We start from the raw sequence: 24,872 nt of genomic DNA on the forward strand, positions 1-24,872 counted from the left end.
GCATGGCTTCTGGGAGAGTTGAGGACACGCAGATAATATACTTGCTCAGACCAGTTTGGCAGAGAAGTTTTCAGAAGTAGAAGGAAACCATATGCATCCTTTATAGATCTGGAAAAGGCATGTGACACAGTGAATAAGTTAGCTTCATGATAGTTCTGACAGTACAGTAGTGAAAGGCAAGTTATTGTAAGCCATCCAGAGTTTGTGTGATGGAGTGAGTGGAATGTTGAATTAGATAAGAAACTATTTTAAATGCAAGACTGAATCAATGCCGTTTCATGTCTCCATGTATGCTTCATGTTGAGATGGATGAGATATCATTAGGGAGCAATGCGTAAACACAGAGGAGGTGAGAGACTCTGAGGCACGATGAGTGTAACTGAGAGTTTACTGCAGTGCTGTTTGTCATTGTTGCAGTGTTGCTGGAAGATAAGGATTGGAGGTTGCATTGTATGGTAGGAGATTTTTCAGGAATAAAAGAAATGAAGAAATGGATAAGCTGTTGCTTTTTGAGAGAGTAATGGATGTAACTTCAGTGTGAGGTCAATATGGAAAAGTAGCATATAGGTGTATTTAAGTATGTGGGTAGAGTGAACAGAGATGGTAGCATAGAAGATGAAATCAGTTGTTGAGTAACTCCAGGTTGTTAGGCCAAGCACACCCATCAACCACAGACCAGCAACTGTCCCTGCATAGCCCTTCCATACAGTGAAATGATGTTCCCTTGTTGGTAGACAGTGCCTTGCAGTGAGAAAAGGAGAAGAGTGATGGTTTGGTTACTGGATGGATACTGCATTTGCATATCCACCCAGGTAACAGGGGCACCATAGTAGGCTCCACATCATGCTGGTCTTGGACTATTTGGTTACAGGAAACCATTAGGCATGTCATGAAGTGTAGGGCCAGTTGAAATGGAAAGAAGAGTAATAAAGAATGATAGGAAGGGTGGAAAACATAGGAAGAGAGGAGGACAGACACAAAAATTATGATAAAGGTGAAAGAAGAATAGATAGCACTGTATTAAGTGAATGGATGATAGTCACCACCACCAACCACCAGATGAACTCAGTGAAAGGGTATTGCTGGGGAAGAGAGTTGCAGGGGCTTTGAAGGCAATAACAAAAGTAGAATGCTGTGAAAAGATAGAAAGTGCTGCATGACAGTACAGTATGCCAGTTCTAAACCTGACTTAAAGGATTGTAGGTCAGACAGTGCTCGAGAGACTGAAGTCATGGATGAGAGCAGTAGAAGCAGACTACCATAGGACTGCATTCAGAGTTTATCTATCTAAGTGATCCCCAATCCCATTTTGTAGTGTAGGCACACAAGTCTTGGCTACTCATTCCTGATATTTAATGACAAGGTTGACTATCTTTGCTTGCCCCCAACTGGCATAATATAAACAATTAACCTCAACCACTCCTCAGATGGACGCAACTGACCGCATGACACAGTGTCTGGCGGTTGATAGATAAGAGATGTGCCATGCTATTAAAATGTTGAGAAATCAAGTTAGAATGATGATAATCTTTGTCGTGTGTATGTAATGAAAGTGTAATGCGTAGACTCATGTGATATGTTGTTTGCTGGAATTGAAGATGAAGCCATTTGTTGGTCAGCTGTGCTGGCAGCTAAGTGGCTGAATAAGCAGTATCTTTCTGAACTTGCAGAAAGCTGATCTTCCACAGAGGGGTCCACGAAACCTTGATCTTCCCCACAAGGATATGCAAAACCCTGACCTTACACAGGATGCCAAATGGGACCCCAGTCTTCCACAAGGCAATATATGGAAGCCTAATGTGCCCAATGAGGAGTTTGGGAATCCCTCATTTGAAGAACCTGGTAGGGGCCAGAGGGGTGCCAGGGAGTTCAGGGGTCGTAGGGGCTTACGTCGCCCATCTTACTCAGGCCCCAATAATGCTGGTGTCAAGTCCCGCCTAAGTGACAGAATAACCTATCCCAGTCAAGGACGTGGGAGGTTTAGAGCCCGGCAAGGGTGGAGCCTTATCAGAGGTGGAGCTTCCACACCTGCCTACATGAGGTAAGCCACCACAGGCTAAGCTCGACTTTCACTGCTCAAGTTTACTTTTCAGGGAAGGAGTTGTTACTTGTACAATGTCAAACCTAACTCTTAATTGGAAATTGCAAGTCCAAGTACACTTAAGGTAAACTGGGGGTCCAAAATCATGATTGAAAAAAATTTTACAATTAGCTTGTATAGCTTATTTTTAAAAAAAGTAAAAAGTATTGACATTTTCAAGGGTTATGATACATGTTTAGTGGCAAAGAATGGTAATATGAGAGAAGGAAGAAATATTTTTAATACAATATTAAAAGAATAATTAAATAATCCTGACAACTATTATGTATATATATATATATATATATATATATATATATATATATATATATATATATATATATATATATATATATATTTGTGAGTACATTTAAGTATTTGGGTAGTGTGATGAGTAAGGATGGAAGTTTAGAGGGTGAAATGCTTGAAACTGGAAATCTTCAAGTCCTAGTGGACTTCAGGTAAACTGGGGGTCAAAAATCATGATTGAAAAAAATATTACATTTAGCTTGTATAACTTATTTTGAAAAAGTAAAAAATATTGACATTTTTAAGGGCTATGATACATGTTTAGTTGCAAAGAATGGTAATATGAGGGGAGGAAGAAGTATTCTGAATACAATATTAAAAGAATAATTAAATAATCCTGACTATTATTATCTGTATATATTTATATATATGTGAGTGTATTTAAGTACTTGGGTAGTGTGATGAGTAAAATGGAAGCTTAGAGGGTGAAATGCTTGAAAAGGTACAACAAGGAAGAGCTGGTTCCTTGAAAGCATTGATAAGAAACAGGGAAGTGACCATGGAAGTGAAAAAGGTACTATATGACAGTATTGTGATACCAACTCTAACATATGGAAATGAAGCTTGGACTTTGTTGGAGGGACAGAAGTCAAGATCAAGAGCAGTGGAAATGAGTTATTTGAGAGGAGCTTGTTGAGTCACATGGAGAGACAGCTTGACAAATGAGGAAGTGAAGGATCGTTGTGGTGTGGATGTGGATGTGATAGGAAGCGTTAGGAGAAACACATTGAGGTGTTTTGGCCATGTAGAGAGGATGGAGAGCGAGAGACTAACGAGGAGAGTGTATGTGAGTGGCGTGGAGGGGGGAAGAGGGAGGGGGAGGCCAAGGATGAGATGGAGGGATGGAGTGGAGAGGTATATGAGAGAGGGGGGTGTGAGCTGAGAGCAGGGCAGTGAAATGGCATTGGACAGGGCAACATGGAGGTGATATGTTTGTGGCCATCCCGTATGGGATTAAGGCATCTGGCAATAGATTTAGTGTGTACAGAGAGAGAGAGAGATACAGTATATACTGTAGATAGATAGATAGATAGATATACAGTATATATATATATATATATATATATATATATATATATATATATATATATATATATACACACATACATACCAGTAATGCTGTAATGTATCACAATCTTTAAGCTTTTTATGATATAATGGACAAGAGGCAAAATACTAGAATTATCTGGTTTATGACTGAAAAATGCTTAAAGTGCCTTAGATGCAGGATAAGATCATAAGAATAGCAAATGCTGTAGTGTAAAATTGAAAACTAAGTCAATAATTGTGTGCAAGTATCGTTTGTTTTATGGTTATAATGGCACTAAGTATAGGTTTGGGGGGAAAGCTCGTGGCTGAACAAGTGGAAAAGGCAAGACATTTTAACGAGCTGCTAGTGCTAAACCAGTCAAGTTGGTAATACTTACCAGCTGACAAAAACGACTGAGTCTCTCTCTCTCTCTCTCTCATCATTACAGAGTTTAATTATCCGAGAAAAAGTGATGGAAACTGAAATTCTGGACTTTTGGAGAATTTTTAAAATTCCTCCTAGGCAAAGATTTTGACACCTAAATGCAGGACATGACCTAGAAAATCTGGACGTATGGCAACCCTACCTTAGAAGGAACCTCATCAATCCATTGATGCCATTTTGTTTGTTTTTCAGTCCGTTAATGCCATTGTATTTGCTTTTGCTACTTCCATTGATTGTATTAACTTTGGAGAAGCTTTCAACCATAGAGGTTACATACAGACTTCATTAACCCCTTCATAACAAGAGGTTTGTGGTAGGTAGTGGCTACCATTGTCCACTCATTTGATGTAGTGCTGCCTATGTCTTCATTCAACATTATCATTGTGTGTGTGTGTGTGTGTGTGTGTGTGTGTGTGTGTGCGTGTGTGTGTGTGTGTGTGTGTGTGTGTGCGGTCGTCTCATCTTTTTTCTCTCCTCCTTCGTGTCACATTTTATTTCTCTTAACTTCAGGTAGTTGTACACAGAATGACAACCCTATTGCTTTCCTATATCCCAGGATACCATTTGCAGCATTGGGTGGTAACTACATAGCCAGATAATGGGGTATTGTGGAGCCTACTATGATGCCAGTGTTAGCTGGGTGGAGAGATGCAGATTAATATCAATCATGGGATATAAGTGACTTAATTGGGCTGGGAGGGGATTCCCCAGGGACATTAGATAAGGGCAAAATATCTTTATTTCATTTTTGTTTTGTTTTTTAACACAAATGGAATGCTTGGACACCCAGAACCTCTTTTTAGTACTAGACTAAGGTGTGTTCTCCAACACCACTGCGTTTGTTTGTTAGAGGTCATTTAGAAATCAGCTTCCAAGGGTGCTTTCATTGCAGAAACATAAGAGGGAAGCAAGACTTAATGTGATATCTGACTCAGCTGCAGTGCAGTACAGTGTGCTGGAACTGTCTAAGCTGGTATGCCACTGTATTAGTAAACTTCTTGATGAGTTTGAACCATGTCCTCATGTTTGTATCTTTATATGTAACACTCTCACTCCACCCTTCAGTGTGAAAGCCAGGCTTGGAGGACCAGTGACAACAGAAAGGAAGAGGATGACAATGGAGGAGGAACAGCAGTTGGTAAGAAACTTTCTGTGATAGCATAAATATATAACTATTTCTGCTTGTAACTCTTTAATCACTTCTTTACAGTGGCTTTCTTTTCTTTTCATTTTTTTTTTTTTTTTTTTTTTTTTAATTTAGATTGGAGAGTTTCCAATTATTGAGGGGTGAGCTGTAGTCTTCACTAACATCTTTACTGCCAGGGCACTCTTCTGATATGAATGAATCATTTTGGAGATAGCAGGAATAGAATTACAGTGTGTCCTTAGTTTGAAGAGATTAAGGCCATATTTGTGTCATTTTAAGAGCAGTTCTAACACCACTTCCTTTAAGAGCAATTCTAACACCACTTCCTTACTAGTGTATTGTATATTCAGTGTTAGCATTTTTGCCTATATTATTTATGCAGTGTGTGGTAATACTGTATTAAAAAGACAGTGATGAGGTGTAATATGGAAGATGAATCACTAAAGAAAAGATGCCAAAATGCCTACTTAGTTTGTGAGAATATGGCTCCTCTGTTCTTCCAGAAAATTCTTCTTATATAAGAAAAAGTTAATTATTCAGCCTGGTACTGTATATGCTTATTCTCCCCATCCATTTTTTTTTTTTAAACCCCATTCTCTCTCTCTCTCTCTCTCTCTCTCTCTCTCTCTCTCTCTCTCTCTCTCTCTCTCTCTCTCTCTTGCCCCTACCCTATATGTATAGATATACAGTATATACTAATATATATTGTAATATACATATATAGCTCTCTCTCTCTCTCTCTCTCTCTCTCTCTCTCTCTCTCTCTCTCTCTTGTCCCTATCTATCTATCAATCTATCTATATACCTAGGCTGCTTCCCCCAAGGAAAGGGAGGTAGCCGAGACAGGATGACACACTCCCCATGTACTCATTCATTCAAACACATTCATTCGCATCTTAGCCCCAAAGGGGAGAACGGACAGATCCTCACCGCACCACACCGCACAAGGGTCAACTGCGCAATGCAATCAGTGACATCCGCAGCAGGGCCCGACAGCAGAGCTGGTTTACCCCTGCCACATCATAACAGACTCATCCCCTTACCTGCACCTGACCTGACTAGCTGCTCAGACCAAATGCGGGAGAATATCCCCTCAGGGCTGCGTCATCACTTATTCATTCACAATTTCTCTCCATTTATTTCTGTCACGCACGGCCACTCTTCCTTGCACAACAGACATCCCTCTCGCATCCAGCACTCTCTTTACACTGTCCATCCATCCTATTCGTGGTCTTCCTCTCAGCCCAACACCTCTCACATCAGATCTAGTTATCTTTTTCACCAATCGCTCATTATCCATTCTCTCCATATGCCCAAAGCATCGCAACACCCTCTGCTCAACTCTACCAGCCATCTCCCGAACAACTCCAGTTCTCCTTCGCACTTCATCATTTCGCACTCGATATATATACTATAATATACGTATATAGCTCTCTCTCTCTCTCTCTCTCTCTCTCTCTCTCTCTCTCTCTCTCTCATCCCTACCCTATATATATAGATATATATACTATAATATACATACTGTATATAGCTCTCTCTCTCTCTCTCTCTCTCTCTCTCTGTATGTATATATATAAACTGGCTCGCAACCAGTAGCCACACAGTGCTGTTTTACTGTATTGTATCAATAATTCATTGTATTTTGTGCTTAATTGTCATCTCTTATGCATGGGAAAATTTTCAGGATAGAGGGCCAAGGTGGGTAGTAGCCCATTATCCAGCTCAGTGCCTAATATTGAGCCAATGATTGATACTGTGCAATATCCGGCATTGCACGTCATTCAGCGTAAGGCTTGGCAGAATTACGCCGGGTAATCAAGGGTTTATTGTGTAGGTATATATATACTGTACATATTTGTATACATGGTAGGCGGGGGCACTCACCATCCACTCACTCGATGTAGTGCTGCTTTGGGTGTCTGCCCTTTCCCTTCTTCCTTCCTTCCTCTTCTTTCTTTTCTTCATTCATTCCCCTTCCTTCTGCCTATGGGTGACTCTACACTGAGTGACAAGCTAAATGGCTTCCTGTACACCAGGAAACTATTTGCCATGCTGGGTGGTAACCATCATCATCATCATCCAGACCTCCTTTCCCACCCTAGGGCAGGGTGAGGAGTAGCAACGTCCAGTCAGCCCGAAGTATATGGTAACCACATAACCAAATTATGATGCCAGGTGGTTTAGTGGGTAATTAAGGCACTCCAACTGGATTGAGTCTGTGTAGGTTCATATCTAAGGGGTGATTGGGGTTTACTGCTCATGTAATGCCACTCAGGGATGAGTGAGGCTGGTCACTCTCATCTTAAATGTCAGGACCAACTTGTGTAGCCCCAGGCTCCTACACTCCTCAGAGGGCTTTATGGGTTGGATGATGGATGGATGGATGTATATATATTTTACAGTACAGTGTGCATTTTAAAATCCTGTCATCCCCCTACAGCTGAAGGAATACAAGGACCTCTCCAAAGACAGCCTGAAGTGTTGTGTGTGTGACATTAAGCAGTTTGATGATGTCCAGGTAAGTTATTTGGATTTTTTTTTTTTTTAATAGATATGTATTCTACTTAGTATCAGGCATCCCAAGTGCAAGCCCAAATTTTCCCTTGTATGACAATTCACACCCAGTTCAGACCCAGAAAGTGTAGTGAATGACATACTTAAAGTGACCTGGAAACTAAATAAAGAGGCAGGGATGGAAAATATTATGGTAAGAAAAGATGTGAATGAAGAAGAAAGAGAAGTTTTAAAATCTTTGAAGGAACAGGTAAAGGAAAAAAATGACAAGGACAGAGGAAGGATGTAAAAATTTTTTTTGGAGGGTGTTGGATATGAAAGTAAGGAAGTGGTGTGTGAGGAACTAGAAGTGAAGGAAACAAAGGGATGGATATGAATATGAAAAAGAGAAGAATGAGTAGAGATAAAACATACAATACACATTGGAGGTAGGTGGTGGTGACCATCATCCATGCGCTTGATGTAATGCTGCCTACTTTTTCCTTCACCATGATCATTGAAGAAGAAAGAGAAAATATTGAGAGAAACAGTAGAAAGGAACAGATGTGTGGTAATATATGGAAACAGGGAGGAAGAAGAAAGGGTCATATCTGTGAGACTCAAATCCAGTGAGAAAAATATTGGGCAAGATCGATCCTGATGGAAGCAAGTGGGAAAAGGAAATTAAGGAAGTAAGGAGGATAGGGCTGTATAAGAAAGGGGAATCAAGACCAGTGAGAGTTAAGTTGTCATCAGAAAGTGTAGAGACATACTTAAAATGACCTAGAAACTAAGTAAAGAGGCAGGGATGGAAAATATTGTAGTAAGAAAAGATGTGAATACAGTAATCCCTCGAAGACTCGACATAATAAAGCCAAAGGCATGTCCAGGACTTAGGAAAATACCCCCTGGACAGGTACTTATGGACCCCAACCCAACCTAATTTTGGAAGCCACCTAAATAACTCCCTATCGGACATATACAGCACCTATTTAAGACCCTATTCACACAAGTAAGGGACAGAAACAATGAAATTGATGAAAAGGAGCTATAGAATGAGAAATCAGAAGTGAGTATGGAAAATATTTAGTAGTGTACAGGGTACTTACGACACGTCCGTGGCTGTTGCTAAGATTAACCCGCCTCCTCTCAGGCTCTGACAGTGGTGAAGGTGCACTTGAAGCACGTACAATAATCCATTGTTGCATTGCACTTAACCCTTTGCACTCTGAATTCTACTTTCTCAACACTGCACATTCTGTTCTTACTTGCGCTGCGCTTGAAACTCGCCAGTGTTGCACTCTGCACTTAATCCTTTGCATTCTGAATTCTAATTTCTTAACACTGCACATTATTTTCTTACTTGCACTGCACTTGAAATACGCCAATATTGCACTCTGCACTTAATCCTTTGCACTCTGAATTCTAAGTTCATAACACTGCATATTCTTATCTTAATACTACACAACACTGTAAATTCCCATGTGGTCTAGTGGCAAGTTTTTGCTGTTTATTCACTGTCAGAGTCGGAGAGCAGGTGTTGCAGGTCCCGAGGGACGTGTCGCTGGGACTTGGTGATGGGCTACCCACTGCAGACGACTCTGAAGATAGCTGCAAACTCACATTCACTGGCAACTCCACTGTGACAGATGTGCCAGTCTATGGCTTGGAGGTGAAAGGCAAGTCTTGATGAGGCAGTGGTGTGGGGTCAGGGCTGGGCATGTAAGGGGGGCCACGAGCCTGAAGAAGGTGTCAGTGAGTGATTGACGTAAGGAACGGTGATTCTGGCAATTGATGATGCGCTTCCAAAAAGCGCGCACTTCCTCCACAAGTCCCTGGGGTCCCATATCCCGGTCGCAGTTCAGGTGTTCAAAGCAGTCCAGAATGAACTCCACGTGCTCCCGGAGTGTGTTCAGCTTGGGGATGGCTGGAGTAGTGGCGTGCTGAGAGGAGTCCACATCATCCTCGCTGTTCTCATCGGAATCTTCCAGCTGGGTACTTCTACCTGCAACTAAAGATGCGATCTCGATATCAGACATGATCTGATACCAAAGATCACCCTCGTCGTCATCCAACCACTCACACACTTTGTCCACATTCACCTCATTGCCAGTCACACGAAGACGCGCATGGAAGTCATCCACATCAAAACCTAGAAAGTCATGCACCACATCGGCACCGAGAAGCAGAGGAGACCAAGCACTTTCCAGAGTCTTGACAAGGACTTCCCTCCATGCACTGGCCTAGTAGTAGATGGCTGACTTGAGGTTGTAGGTTTTCCACAGTCCATTGGCCTTGCGTGTCCCATCCTTCCTTGCGTTTGTTCTCGTCCTTGAGAACAACCATCACCTCGTCCAGGAACTTCCGATGGTACAGCCTCTTTGTAGCCACGATCACTCTTTGGTCTATTGGTTGGATGAGAGCAGTAGTATTAGGTGGCAAGAACAAGCACCTAATGCGGCCATTCTCAGCCACCGAATCCATGTCAGACAGATGCGCAGGTGCATTGTCCAGAAGAAGGAGAACCTTCACCTGGTTGTGTGGTATTCCCAGTGTGTTCGTCTGTCTGATGATGGATGACCTCCATGATGAAGTGCTGGTGAAACCAGTCTGAAGATCTTGGCTGTGAACCAAGCCTTCACAGAATGGTACCAAACGACAGGAAGGACATTCATCAACCCACGAAGGCACTGAGGCTGCTTTGCACAGCCAACAATAACAGGCTTGAGCTGATGCATGCCATTAGCATTGGAACAAAGCAAAGCAGATATCTGTTGCTTGGAGAGCTTGCGTCCAGGTACACGCTTCTCCGTCTCCTCTGCTAGGGTGTTCGTTGGCAGCGAGTGGTGGGATAGACCAGTTTCGTCAGTGTTGTAAACTTGACTGAGAGTGAATCCCTCCTTGTCGATCAAGCCCTTCACCTTCTGCCGAAACTCTTCTACTCCTCCTCTTTGGCATCCAAAGCTTCACCTTGGGCCTTACGGTTGGTTATTCCATGTTATAACTTGAAAGCGAAGAGCCAACCCTTGGATGCCTTGAAGTCTGGAGTGTCGTGTAACCTTACGATCTACTCAGCAGCAGCCTTCAGCTCCGTACCACGCATCGGCACACCAGCAGCACATTGTTGATAATATCAAATCAGCGTGGAGCTGTCGACTTCTGCAAACCTGGGAAGGTACATAATCTTCCTCTGCACGTTGTGTTTGGTCTTCGATGCGAAGTCTGCCGTGTACTGGGTGAGTTTGTCCTGGGATTTCTTGATATTGAACAAGATAGAGCAGGCCAGGTTGAATTCTCAGAGGATGCGGGACGTCGACCATCCTGCATTCACCTTCTCCAATATCTCCTTCTTGAGAGTCAGAACCACTTGTTTCCTCTTGTTGGGTGGCGGGGCCATCGTTGCACACACGAGTAAGAGGCAGCAAAAGAACAGCAGGGCCTGCAGCAGGTAGGGCACCACCACAAAGACGAGCACGTGGGCAACCGTAGCGACGAGCGTGCAGTCACGACGGTAGGTAGGTGGGAAATGGGGAGGATGCAGGGGCGCTCTAGGGAATATTGGCGGAACTACATGCCAAAACACAGCTGCTCATCACTGTGTGGCAAATTCCCCCACCCCCCACCCACCCACCCCCGAAGAACTCGAGCCCAATGACCGGGATTTGGGTGTCCAGGTCTTACAGGGATGACTGTTACATGAGTATATTCGCAGATGCTAAAACCATGAAACATATTAAATGTATTGACAGTGGTAAAAAACTGCAAGAGGACTTGGAGAAACTCCACAGCTGGAGCCAGACTTTCAAAATGGATTTCAGTGCCAAGAAGTGTCATGTATTAGAAATGGGAATGAGTGACAAAAGACTGCATTAGACATGTAAAATGGGGAATGAGATAATTAGTAAAAGATGAGAAGGACTTGGAAGTGATTATTCAGAATAACTTGTCACCAGAAAAGCATATACGGTGAACAGAATGATTGGAGGACGTTTGGATTACTGACCAATATGAGGGTGACTTTTAATTATATGGATGAGGAAATGCTCACGGCGTTGATAGTGAGCATGATAAGATGAAGACTAGAGCATGTGGCTGTGGTATGGTCACCACATTTGAAAAAGCATATTGATAAACTGGTGAGGTTCAACAGATGGCAACAAGGATGATACCATGCTTGAGGGAACTGATCTACGAGGAGAGACTGGAAAAACTGAAGTTACCAATACTACGTGAGAGAAAGGAAAGAGGTGACTTATCATGATGTTTAGAAATGTGATAGAACTGGAAAGGGTGAATAGAGAGGATCTTTTTGTGTTGGATGATGGAAGAGCAAGAGGTCATGATGTCAAGTTGAGGAAAAGTAGATGCCTTAATGATCTTAAAAGGTTTGGTTTCCCAAATAGAAGCATAGGTATTTGGAATGACTTAGAGAGGTGGTGCAGGCAAAAAACATTCATGTGTGTAACACTAGACTGGGTACATGTAGATATGGAGACAGGAGAACACGAGCTTAACTCAGTTCCTGTATACTACAAATAGGTAAATACAAAAGTACTGTTCAACATTAGATGAAACTGCAGGAGAGTCACTGGTGCAAAGAATTAAAAATGTACAGTATTTTGTTCTCACAGAACCAGTTATCATTGTGGTAGAGTTTAATAGTTTTGGGAGTGCATAGTTTTAAGGTTATCAGCTATACAACCTCGGCAGTTTTACACACATGCCAAGGCAAGTGGCCACCCACTATTTCATACTTTCAAGTTGATTTGGCTGCAAACTCAGACCATCACTGATTGATTGCCCCAGGTAACCTAAACTAATGTATCTATCTATCTATAGCCCGACGCCCTAATCCCGCAAAGGGTGGCCGCAGACAAAACGCCTCCAAGTCACTCTGTCACCCACCATTTGACTCCCCTCCCCCCAACTCCCCCCCCCTCCCTCATATACCTCTCAACTCCATCCCTCCACCTCATCCTCTGTCTACCCCTCCCTCTCCCTCCCTCCACCTCACCTACATACACCCTCTTAGTCAGTCTTTCATTCTCCATTCTCTCCACATGTCCAAACCACCTCAGTGTATTTCTCCTAACCTATCCTGACCTAATTCAACCTAACTTAATCTAAATTAACTGAAACAATTTTGGGATGAATAAATTTTTAGGTCTAGATCAATTCATTATTCTCTGTAGGACACCAGTGAAAATGTCAACATACCTAACTTGGTGTTCTTTAGTAACATAAATGTTATTTCCACAGAATTTAGGTGTCATAAATGAATTATGAAATTATATAACATAATCCCTATCATAAATTTGTCATCACTTATTAATGGGAGCTCTCCTGCAGTTTGTCCCAACATGCTGGTACACCAGAGAACACAGGGAGACTGACACTTGGTGTCATCACATGCAATTAAATGTTTTGATTGGCTGCTGCATCTCCCCCAACCAATGCATGTTCTCACTGGCAGCAGTGCCTCTCCTGGAACTTCCCCGAGTAACGGACCCCCCCACAACTCATTGGATTTTGTAAATGTTGTATAGGAAATTAGTATTATTTTTTTACTGAATACATGTATTTTGAGTGTCTACAATAGTGAAGGTGATTAATACTAAAGAAGTTCGTATTGGACCAGAGGCCACTGTTTTATGTCTCCAACTCTGAACATAGACTTTGCAAACCAATTCCCAAGGCGCAGTAGTCCTCCCACATCCTGTACACCTCCACATGCCACCACTTGGGTGCTGACGCCCTTGTCGATATTGATAACATGTTAGGGCTGTCTCATACAGGACTGGTGTGTTGGTATTAGCAAAGGTATTTTTACAGCCTGTTGGCAGATCTTTTATTAGATCAATAAAGATTTTAATGAAATTCAAATCCTTAAACTGTTCCCTGCCCTAGCTGGGATTCAAACCTGACTTCATTAGGACTGCAGGTCACCTCTCTTCTGATTTGCCTGCTACCTTTTATCAAAATATGCGCATTTCTTATATGGCTGTGACCTGATGGTGGCCACTTTCAAAAATTGTGATTTCCAGCTTATGCCAATTTTTTTTTAAAATTTCACATAATAAATTCTTGAAGCTAGGGGATCCCATACTCAAATGAACCATCAAACTCTATACATTTTTGAAAATGTATACAGGCATCTCTATCCAGGTCCTAGACTAACCATTAGGTTGTTGGAAATGATCCTGATCATTCCATCAGTTTAATACAGTCTGGCCTTGTTATACATTTGTTTGTTATGTGATGAATTGCAAGAATGATGAACTAAATGTTATACCCAGTTTTGCTGTAATGATGGCAAAATGATCATGAATTCGCTAAATGGTAATTCTTTTGCCAGAAGTCAGCTGTTTGAACCAAGATGGCTGCACAGTGTGTACATTTATTGTGATCGTTGCCCTTTCATTCCATTTTGTGCTTGCAGAGTGAGTAAAACACCATTGCTGTGACCAAATACCAGTGCCAGTGCATAACAAATAGTGCAGTGTTAAAAAATAAGTGCATTGATAGCTTTTTCTGTGTGAAATACTGAAACTTGTGACTTGAAAATTGTGTCTCCTGTGTTACATGGTGCTTCCCACAAAAGCAGTCAGCTGGTTGAACCAAGATGGCAGCACAGTGTTTACTTTCACTGTCATTGTCTCCCTTTTGTTCCATTTTTTGCATGCAAGGCTGTTGAAACACCATTGCTGTTGCTAGATAACATTGCAAGTGTGTAAGAAATAGCGCTGTGTGCAGTATTGAGTGAAGTGATAACTTTTATTCTTACTTTACTTAATTGCATCTTTACAGGCATGAGTCAAGCTCGTACTGTCCCATGTATTAAACCATTTTTATCATACATATCCCTAAATTTATGAATAATTTTGGCACACACTATTTTATTCGGTAGGGCAATCCACTGATAATTTACCCTATTTGGAAATGAATTTCATTATGTCTATCACCTCTCTTTTTATGTATTTTTTTGCAGTGTCCTCTTGGTGATGCCTCCCCATAGGTTATATACTCATTGATGTCTATTTCTCTTTCTCTGAGATGCATTTATATAACGTCATGTCTCCTCCTTTCCTTCTCTCCTGTAGTGTTGGTAGATTCAGTTTTTCTAGTCTTTCTTCGTAACTTAGATCCTTAACCCCTATGCGCCGGTTGGCGTGTATAGCCGTCACGATTTTGGGCGTGGAGCATTGCCGGTTGACATGTATAGCTGCAAGCATCTTACCACCACCCTTTGAAATTTAACTTATCCTTACTCATCGACGGGAGAGCTGGAGACATGGGGATACATTCATTTGAAAGAGGAAGAGTTGATGAGTCTTTTGTATCTTAAATTTTTTCTCTAGCTGTTATAGTTTGGCAGATATTAGGGTTTGAAGTAAGGGCATTTTTTTTCCAAAATCACGAATCCCCCATATTGAGGAGTGTGCGACATCGGAAAACCCCTGGTGTGTAGGGGTTAAGCTTAATACCCATCTTGTAGTGGCCCTTTGTGCTTTTTCAGTCTTATTTACTTTATGTGTTTATTGAGATGAAGATTCCTGACAACTGACTACTCCAGGGTTGGTATGATGAATGATGTTATTATCTTTCTCAGCATGTCTTCATTTATATATGTGAATGCAATTCTTATATTACCAAGCAATGTATATTCTCAGCATGTCTTCATTTATATATATGAATGCAATTCTTATATTACCAAGCAGTGTATACATGTTAGTGGTAGGTGGTGGCAACCATTATCCACTCACTTGATGTAGTGCTGCCTACTTCTTCCTTAGCCTTTATTAATCTTTTTCTGTGCCTGCCCTCCTCTCTTCCTATTTCTCCCAGCTTTCCTGTCACTTCTTATTGCTTTCTTTCCTTTTCAGGTGGCATTACATTGAGTGACAAGCCAATTGGTTTCCTGTAAGCCAAGAAACCATTTACAATGCTGGGTGGTAACCATATAACTTAACTATACATGCTCCCTACATATCAGCAAGTGGGTTGGTGGAGGGTTAGTGCCCCTCCCCATAAAACAAACAACTCCAAGTCAAATGGCCACCCCTTGCGGGATTATGGCGTCTGGTAATGGATGGATGGATGATATACATGTTACGTACCTTCTCACTGATGTAGTCAGCCAGAAATAGTCTGTTATTGATAGTCAGTACTAGGTCCTTCTCCCTTTCTGATATGTGTAGAGTTGAACTTCCTAGTTTATAATCCCAGTTTGGTCTTTTTTTTACTTTTACCAAACTTAATTACATGACACTTGTCCACATTAAATTCCATTTGCCATTTATTTCTCCATATTAATGAAGTTCATTTAATTCTTCTTGTAGCTTTCTACAAAAATCTGTGTTAGTAATTCTCCACTGTATTTTTGCATCATCAGCAAACATATTTAGATAGCTTCAATTTCCAGTGTTACTTTCTATGCTATTTAAACTCATATATACTAAAAACATTATTGGTACCAGCACTGAGCCTTGTGGAACTACACTAGTCACTTCCCTCCATGATGAGTAATTTCTCCTTAGTACTGTACTCATTTCCCATTTTCTGAGGAAATCCTGCATCCAACGGTACAGATTGCCTTGGATTCCTCCTTGATGGTACAGTTTCCATAAAAGTCTTTGGTGCGGTGCCCTGTCAAATGCTCTCTTGAAATCTAAATGGATACTATCCACCCATCCTTCTCTTTTCTGTAATGTTTCTATAACTCTATCGTAGTAGCTTAATATATTAATAACACATGATATTCCCTTCCTAAAACCGAACTGCCTTTCTGTTATCACATTGTGCTTTTCTAGAGAATCTAGATGGTTTACCCAAACTTCTTTTCAGCTTTTCTAGTATTGTACTTACAACACTATTCGGTGATACTGGTAGGTAGTTGAGTGGATTCTGTCTATTCCCTTTCTTGAATAGGGGAACAATGTTTGCTTTCATCCAAGTATCAGGTAGTTTACCTTGACTTAAGGATTCTGTGAATATTACCGGTAAATATAGGTCTGCTTAACTCTTCTGCACATTCATGTAGCACCCAACCTGAAATTTCATCAGGACCACATGCTCTTCCTTTGTCTAATTTACTTAACCCTTCCTGTACTTGTTTTTCTGATATTTGTATATCTGGTAATATGTGTGGGCATGCATGTTCCGTAACGTCTGTTTCAAAATTATTTTCCTCTGTAAAAACTGATTGGAAATTTTTATTTAGAGCTTCACAAATATCTTTCTTTTGTGTATAGATGATCTCGTCGTCTGTAATGGACTGTATTTTATCTCTAACTTTGGTTTTGCTGTGGAGGTAGCTGTAAAATAGCCTAGGTTGATCAGTACTTTTATTTATAATGTCTTCCTTAGACTGTCTTGGAGCTTCTCTCCTTATCCTTGTATAATAATTTCTTGCCTGTTTGTGGATGTTAACCTGTGGATTGCGCAGTTACCTTTTTTTATCCCACCCTGTGGTGCGCAAAAAATGAAGAATTTTTTTATTTTTGTTTTTGTTTATTATAAACTTGAAGATAAACATCCAGGCCATCTCTGATGAAAAAAAAAAAATAATAATCTCTCTCTGTCTTTGCGTAGGGCATGCGTAATTTTACATAGGAGAGTAATGAAAAAAAAAAATTGTTGTTTATTATAAACTTAAAGATAAACATCCAGGGCAATATCTGGTGAAAAGAAAAAAAATCTCTTTATCTCTCTCTCCATCTTTGTGTAGTGCCAGGTGTAAGTTTGCGGAGGGGTGGAGTTGTTATTAGTGATGCAACACAAGCTCAGCCTGAGCTGTCGCTTGCAGTTCACGGGTTAAATGCCCTCTCACTCTTGTGTCTTCTGTATCTGTTCCACAGCAAATCTCTTTTATCTTTTTATTTTTTTCATTCTGTGAGTGCATTCAAGTACTTGGGTAGTGTGATGAGTAAGGATGGAACTTTGGGGGATGAAGTACGTGAAAGGGTACAGCAGGGAAGGAAGGTTGTTGGCACACTGAAAGCAGTGATGAGAAATAGGGAGGTGAGTATGGAAGTTAAGAAGTCACTGCATGATGGTATTGTGATCCCTACCCTGACGTATGGAAGCGAGGCGTGGACCTTGCAAGAGGGGAACAAGTCAAGAGTGAGAGCAGTGGAAATGAGTTACTTGAGAGGAGCATGTGGAGTGACATGGAGGGACAGGTTGACGAATGAAGACGTGAAGGAACGTTGTGGGGTAGATGTGGATGTGGTTGAAAAGATTAGGAGAAATACACTGAGGTGGTTTGGACATGTGGAGAGGATGGAGAATGAAAGACTGACTAAGAGGGTGTATGTAGGTGAGGTGGAGGGAGGGAGAGGGAGGGGTAGACCGAGGATGAGGTGGAGGGATGGAGTTGAGAGGTATATGAGGGAGGGGGGGGTGAGTTGGGGGGAGGGGAGTCAAATGGTGGGTGACAGAGTGACTTGGAGGCGTTTTGTCTGCGGCCACCCTTTGCGGGATTAGGGCGTCGGGCTATAGATAGATAGATAGATAGATTCATTGTGCTGAGGGATGTAATTTTGGACTCCCCCTTCATAAAGTTCACAGAATTTTCCATATATATAACATTTAAATCTTGTCCACTAAGCACCATTTCCCAGTTTCTAAAAAGTACTTCTTTAGATCATGGTAGTTTTTGAAGTTTAGGCTCTTTTTATAACTCTCATTACTGCAATCCTGAAGTCGCAATTTAATACTGCATGGTTGCTTTTGCCAAATGAACGGTGATACATTCTATTGTCAGTATCATTTTCCTGCATGAGGGATAGGCCCTTTTTTTTTTTTTTTTTTTTTTTTTTTTTTTTTTTTAAGGTCATAGGCCCCCCTCCCCATCTCCATTGAACACATGTTATATTGACCTAACTGTACGGTAAATCGCTGTGATGGGTTTTCACCTGACATAAACTCATTACATAGCAAAGGCATAATTGTATTATGCAGTTATGATGGAAATATATTTGAATATCTGTACAGTACGTCCTCATTATAACGAACCAATTGGTACCAGACCCCTGACGCAAAAGCCATTAGTTCATTAAGGCTGAACACCAAGCTGTTCTGTAATTTCCCAGGCTTTGTGGCTTTTACCAAACAAATTCCATTAAATATAGAGTGCTGTTTGACCGTACGGTTTTACACAGTAACATACAGCTAGAATGAATTGGCTCTTTCTCAATAAATGCTTATGTCTCCTCTCACGATATTGGTCACCTAGAGACTGATGCAGCATTCTGCAGAATGCGGAGGAGTGCTATGTGTGTGTGTGTCTGTGTCTGTGTCTGTGTCTGTCTGTGTGTGTACAGTATGTGTGTGTGGGGGGGGGAGGGATGCCACACTGGTCAGTGTTTCCCATGCATCCATTCTTTTACTGAACAAAAAGTCGTTAAATGAATATAACGCTTGGCCAGCTCAAGGTGGTCATTAAAACCGAAATTCGTTTAAAGAGGGTTCTGTATATTGAGGGTTTACTGTACTTCACTTCAGTTGACCCCTTTATAATGATGTTTATTTTATATTTTAGTATCATCACTGCCAGATTACTTTATTCAGGTTAGGGGAGACCTCCCCTCAGATTAAAAGCCATAATTTCCTCTCAGACTGAGAGACTTAACACTGTAGAGAGTTGTGTTTTGCTTTAGTTGATACCTAGAAACCTAAGTAATGCCATACTCTCTCACGGATTGCAGGCAGTGGATGGTGTAGTTTTCAAGCAGAAAATGATTGCAGTAAAGTGTTTGTGATATTGGGGCAGCTTTTGACTGACCTAGCAGTTACAGATTGCACTGAAGTCTATCTGTCTATCTATTGCCAGACACAATAATCCCATACAGGGTGGTCACAAACAAATCGCTTCCATGTTGTCCTGTCCCCTGCCATTTCACTGCCCTGCTCCCAGCTGACACACCCCTCCCTCATATACCTCTCCACTCCATCCCTTCATCTCATCCTTGGTCTCCCCCTTCACCTCACTCACATACACTCTCCTTGTCAGTCTCTCACTCTCCATCCTCTCCACGTGGCCAAACCACCTCAGTGTGTTTCTCCTAACGCTTCCTATCACATCCACATCCACACCACAACACTCCTGCACATCCTCATTTGTCAATCTTTCTCCATGTGACTCCACAGTCTCCTTTCAAATAACTCATTTCCACTGCTCTCACTCTTGACTTGTGTCCCTCCAAGAAGGTCCAAACTTCACTTTCATACGTAAGAGTTGGTATCACAATACTGTCATGTAGTAACTTTTTCACTTCCATGGTCACTTCCCTGTTTCTTATCACTGCTTTCAAGGAACCAGCAACCTTTCTTCCTTGTTGTACCCTTTCAAGCACTTCACCCTCCAAACTTCCATCCTTACTCATCACACTACCCAAGTACTTAAACATGCTCACATTTTCCATTTCCTCCACATCCAGCCTCACTGTATATTCAGTGACTTCACTTCTCTTGAAGATCATAACTTTACTCTTCCCTACATTCACCTTTAGATTCCGTTTCTTACACACTCTCCCAAACTCATCCACCAAGCCTTGCAGCTCCTCTTCGTCTTCACTTAACAACACAGTATCATCTGCAAACAGCAGTACAGGGAGTTTCCAAACACTGCCCTCTCTCATTAGGGCCACTCCAACATCCACTGACCTACCTTGTATCTCTTTTATAACCTCATCCATCTACAGATTGAACAACCATGGAGACATGGCACACCCATATTTCAACCCAGCCTTCAAACAGAAAAATTAACTCAGTTCACTATCCACACGCACTGCAGCCTTAGCCCCATCATATATACTTCTCACAGCATTCAACAACTTCCCATCTTCTCTGTATATTCTTAATACTTTCCATAATCCTTGTCCGTTCATCCTGTCATATGCTTTCTCCAAATCCATGAAGGCCGCATACAATTTCTTTCCCTTCTCTAGAAACTTCTTCACTAAGGATCTAAGAATGAATATCTGATCTACACAACCTCTTCCCTTCCAAAAACCTCCCTGTTCTCCAATTAATTCCTTTGTTACTTCCCCAACTCTGTCAGTAAGTATCCTACCATATACTTTTCTTATTACACTAAGAAGACAGATGCCTCTATGATTACCACACCTTTCTTTTTCCCCTTTTCCTTTGTACAAGGGAATAATTATACCTGACTTCCATTCCTCCGGGACTCTACCTTCCTCCCAGGCCAACCTGCACATCTTCCACATCCATTCTACTACTATCTCTCCCCCATGCTTCAGCATTTCACCACACATTCCATCAATTCCTGGGGCTTTCCCCATTTTGACTTTCTTCAGTGCTTCTACAACTTTCATCCTACTGATTTCTTCCTCTCATCTCACATCGCTCCTTCTCCAAGGCATTCCCCAGCCACTGATACCCTCATTACTTTCCTTCTCTATGTTCAACAATTCCTTAAAGTGTTCTCTCCATCTGCTTACTTTTCTCCCTTCTCCACTAGTAATCTACCGTTTTTATCTTTCACTCCCTGACTAACTTCGTTGCCACCCTGTCTAACTCTCTTTACCTCTTTCCAGATAATTTTCTTACATTCCCTCCACTTTACACTCAAATTCCTTCCAAATTCCTCATTCACTTTCTTCTTACTCTCTCTTACTAATCTTTTCACGTCTTTCTTCCTCTCTACATATAACTCTCTCTTCCGTCTCTCAACTCCTTCCACACCCCTATTTCTCATCCACTTACTATATGCTTTCTTCTTTTGTGCCACAGCCTCTCTCACCTCTTCAGTCCACCACGCTGTTCCTTGCACCCCGTTTCGTTTTCTCTTCATCCCACACACCACCTCACATGCTGCACATATTTCTTCTGTAAATATCTTGCACACACCTTCCATGTCCTCCATCTACTCCAATCCATATTTACCCAATCACTCCTCCACTTCCCTCTTATATTCTGCCTTTATCTCATCCTCTTGTAACCTTTTCACTCTCCTTGCATCTACTCCTTCCTCCTGTCCTTGCCTTCTATTTCTTCATTTTTCTTGGACCTTGATTCTGACCAACCCCAACTTCTATATGCTCTTGCATCTGGTACACACCTTCACATCCTTTCATTCACACTCACATAATCAATCATTGCTCTCCTTTCATTCTGTTCACCACCCACCCTTCTCATCACTCGCCATGTATACCTGTGGGTCATTTTGTGCCTGAAGAGAGTATCGGCCATCACAAACCCCCTCCTGGCACAAATGTCCACTAAAGCACTACTATTCTCATTTATCTCAGCATGCACACCCCACTCACCAACTACTCCTTCCACCTTCACGTTCCCTACTTTACCATTCATATCACCAATCAAAAACACTCTCTCGTTCCTTTCAAACTTTTTCATGCACACTTCCACATTTGTCCAGAACTTTTCTCTTTTTCTGAAGCACAAATTAAATTTTAAAAAGCAACATTAACTGCTTTTATTCTTCATGGGACTGGTGAGGTTAAAATCTACCCTGTGTGTGTGTCAAAATTAATGACTAAAAGAGGTAGAAGCAGAAAGTAAGAACTTTTTTTTTCTTTCTTTCTTTTATACAGTATTGTGTATTGGTGAAGGAATGTGGCAGCCTTAGAAATCAGCACATTTTTTGTAATCAGGCTTGCACCTCCTGTGAAAGAGGATGGGGGTATGTTAAATCATATCTCCTCTGGTTCTTGTTTGAGAATAAATCAAAGAACCATACTTTAGGTCTCACCAACCTACCTACATTATTTATTTCACTTGGTAAACAGAGAAAAGATGGTGATAATGCACTGTACTGTATACTGTTTTGTTTATCAGTGTGTCAATGTGCGTGTGCGTGTGTGTGTGCGTGTGCGTGTGTGTGTGTGTGTGTGTGTGTGTGTGTGTGTGTGTGTGTGTGTGTGTGTGTGTGTGTTCTTACCTAATTGTATTTTTACAGGAATGAGTCAAGCTCGTACTGTCTCGTGTATTAAACCATTTTTATCATACATATCCTTAAATTTGTGATTAGTTTTGGCACACACTATTTCATTTGGTAGTGCATTCCACTGATCAGTTGCCGTATTTGGGAGACTGAATTTCCTTACGTCTTTATCGCCTCTCTTTTTATGTAGTTTTTTGCAGTGTTCTCTTGCCGTTGCTTCCCCATAGGTTATATTTTCATTTATGTCTATTTTCTCATTCCCTGAGATGCTTTTATGTAGCATAATCATATCTCCTCATTTCCTTCTTTCCTGTAGTGTTGGCAGATTCAGTTTTTGTAGTCTTTCTTCATAGCTTATATCCCATAAGCTTGGTACCCATCTTGTAGGTACGCTTTGTACATTTCCAATCTGATCTATGTGTTTTTTGAGATGAGACTTCCAGACTACTGATGCATACCCAATGGTTGGTCTGGTGAATGATGTTATTATCTTTCCCAGGATGTCTTCATTTATATATGTGAATGCTATTCTCATGTTATCAAGCAATGTATACATGTTACGTGTGTGTGTGTGTGTTTCATTAATTACTGGCCAGATGACTCTAGACACAGTCCTATTCATTAGTTCCTTTCTTGCCTAAAGCTTCCAATCCATTTTGTTATTGTTGATCAGCCTAACAGAATTACACTATGCATTGACATGGTTTCAGGACCAATTAACTGTTGACCACATCTGTCCAAGAAAAGGACCTTATTGGATGCCATTTGTGTATGGTTAAACAGAACTGACTTGGTTTTACTCTTCATCCATTTCTTAGAGCTACCTGAACCACTTGAGGAGCCACCGTCATGAGGTACTTGTATACAGCCTCATCCGCAAGATTTCTTCAGTCATCAAACTAAAGAGAGCCGAGACTAAGGTAAGCATTCTCTCTCTCTCTCTCATCCATAACTGTGAGCCCTGCTACATCGTTTTCTAAAGCTTAAGAGGAATAATAATGCGGGTGTACTTGTAATCCTTGAATACTGATCTCATTTGTCCAGGGATAGGGGGCAAAACACTATATCAGTGTTTATATTTTTAGTGTGTGCTTGCACATGTTCAGAGCTGAAAAATAAATGAACTTAAAACTCGGTAAGATATGTTCATTTGTTTCAGAAAAAATAATGATCAATAAAAGTTGACACAAATTTGATAAACATATAATACATTACTATACTAATTTAATGCATTTGGGACTGGAATGTTTAATCAGCCAGATGACAGTTTTGATTTTTTGCAATACATAGCTATTCATTAACAAACATATGATTTCAGTGTATTTTTTGTGTAAGATCAGAATTTTTGTATTTTTCAAGAATATGTAAGGTTATTGAACACTGCCTCACAGTAGTCGTTGTTGAGTCATCAGTGTATTTTTATCTTTTGGCACACCTTATTCATTTGTAATTTTGTTTTGCTGGTAGCCTGTTGCATCACATAACCGTGGTTGTATGGAGGTATTCAATAGGTATACCAGGCATTGTGCCAGTGTTTTCATTGGATACAAGGTTGTGTCTATGAAGGTAGTGGTACTGGGACTGGGATATTATTTTTGTTTCATTATTTTATGATATGAGTTTGAGTATTTCACAGTGAGTTGAAATGCACAAATGCAAAAAGTTTGTTGAAAATACAGTATATTATATTTTATGGTAAAGCACACCAGCTTTGAAAATAGGTATCTCTGGTCTTATAACAGTAGTGTTGATGGATGAGCCATTAAAAAAAAAAAAAAATTCCATTGAACTCATTAAACCATGCATGTTTATTGTCAGTGCATCTTTCCAACAGCCTAAGTGCCCAGCCATGTGGAAATCAACTTGCATTACACTAGTTCCTAAGTCTCCTGACCCAAGTTTCCTCAGTGACCTATAACCCATTACCATTACACCTATCCCTAGTATTGTCTGTGAAAGCTTTGCTGCAGATTACACCTACTCAGACATATCAATTAAAACTGATGTACACAAGTTCAGCAGTGTAAATCACCCTCTGCCACTCATGACCTTGCCAGTTTTCATGATTTCATACACAAAAATTTAAATAAATGCAAAACATCAGTAGCAGCAGTTTCAACTAACAACCAAATCCTTTGAACAAGTAGATCACATTCATTCAGACAACATCAAAGTTGTACTTGCAGGTATTAGAGAATGGTTCATCTCCTGGGTAGCAGATTTCCTGAATAATCGCTAACAACTTGTACGATTCAGGGGTACCACAACCAGCTTTCAAACCCTCTCATGTGGTGTCCTTTAGGGCACATGAGTGGGACCAGTGTGCTTCTCATTCTTGTTAATGATGCCCTACAAGATACTGAGTAACGTTGGATGTACAGTAATCCCTCCACTATCCGATGTAATAGAGCCAAAGGCATGTCCGGAAAGTGGTCCTGTT

The 24,872-nt window shown here is 41.0% G+C and overlaps 1 protein-coding gene across 2 annotated transcripts in view; it reads left to right on the forward strand.

The window, feature by feature from the left end:
* LOC145407010 (uncharacterized) overlaps positions 1-24,872 on the forward strand; it is a 198,544-nt gene that overhangs the window by 44,563 nt on the left and 129,109 nt on the right. For both annotated transcript variants that reach the window (XM_080278023.1, XM_080278024.1), the window contains exons 3-6: positions 1,671-2,041; positions 4,929-5,001; positions 7,451-7,528; positions 23,251-23,352. In XM_080278023.1, the coding sequence (XP_080134149.1) occupies positions 1,671-2,041; positions 4,929-5,001; positions 7,451-7,528; positions 23,251-23,352 (624 nt within the window). The remainder of the gene's footprint in view (positions 1-1,670; positions 2,042-4,928; positions 5,002-7,450; positions 7,529-23,250; positions 23,353-24,872) is intronic.

The sequence above is a fragment of the Coenobita brevimanus genome, chromosome 72 (genome assembly GCF_032717465.1).
Source record: "Coenobita brevimanus isolate Jiangsu-jjx chromosome 72, ASM3271746v2, whole genome shotgun sequence".
NCBI lineage: Eukaryota > Metazoa > Arthropoda > Malacostraca > Decapoda > Coenobitidae > Coenobita > Coenobita brevimanus.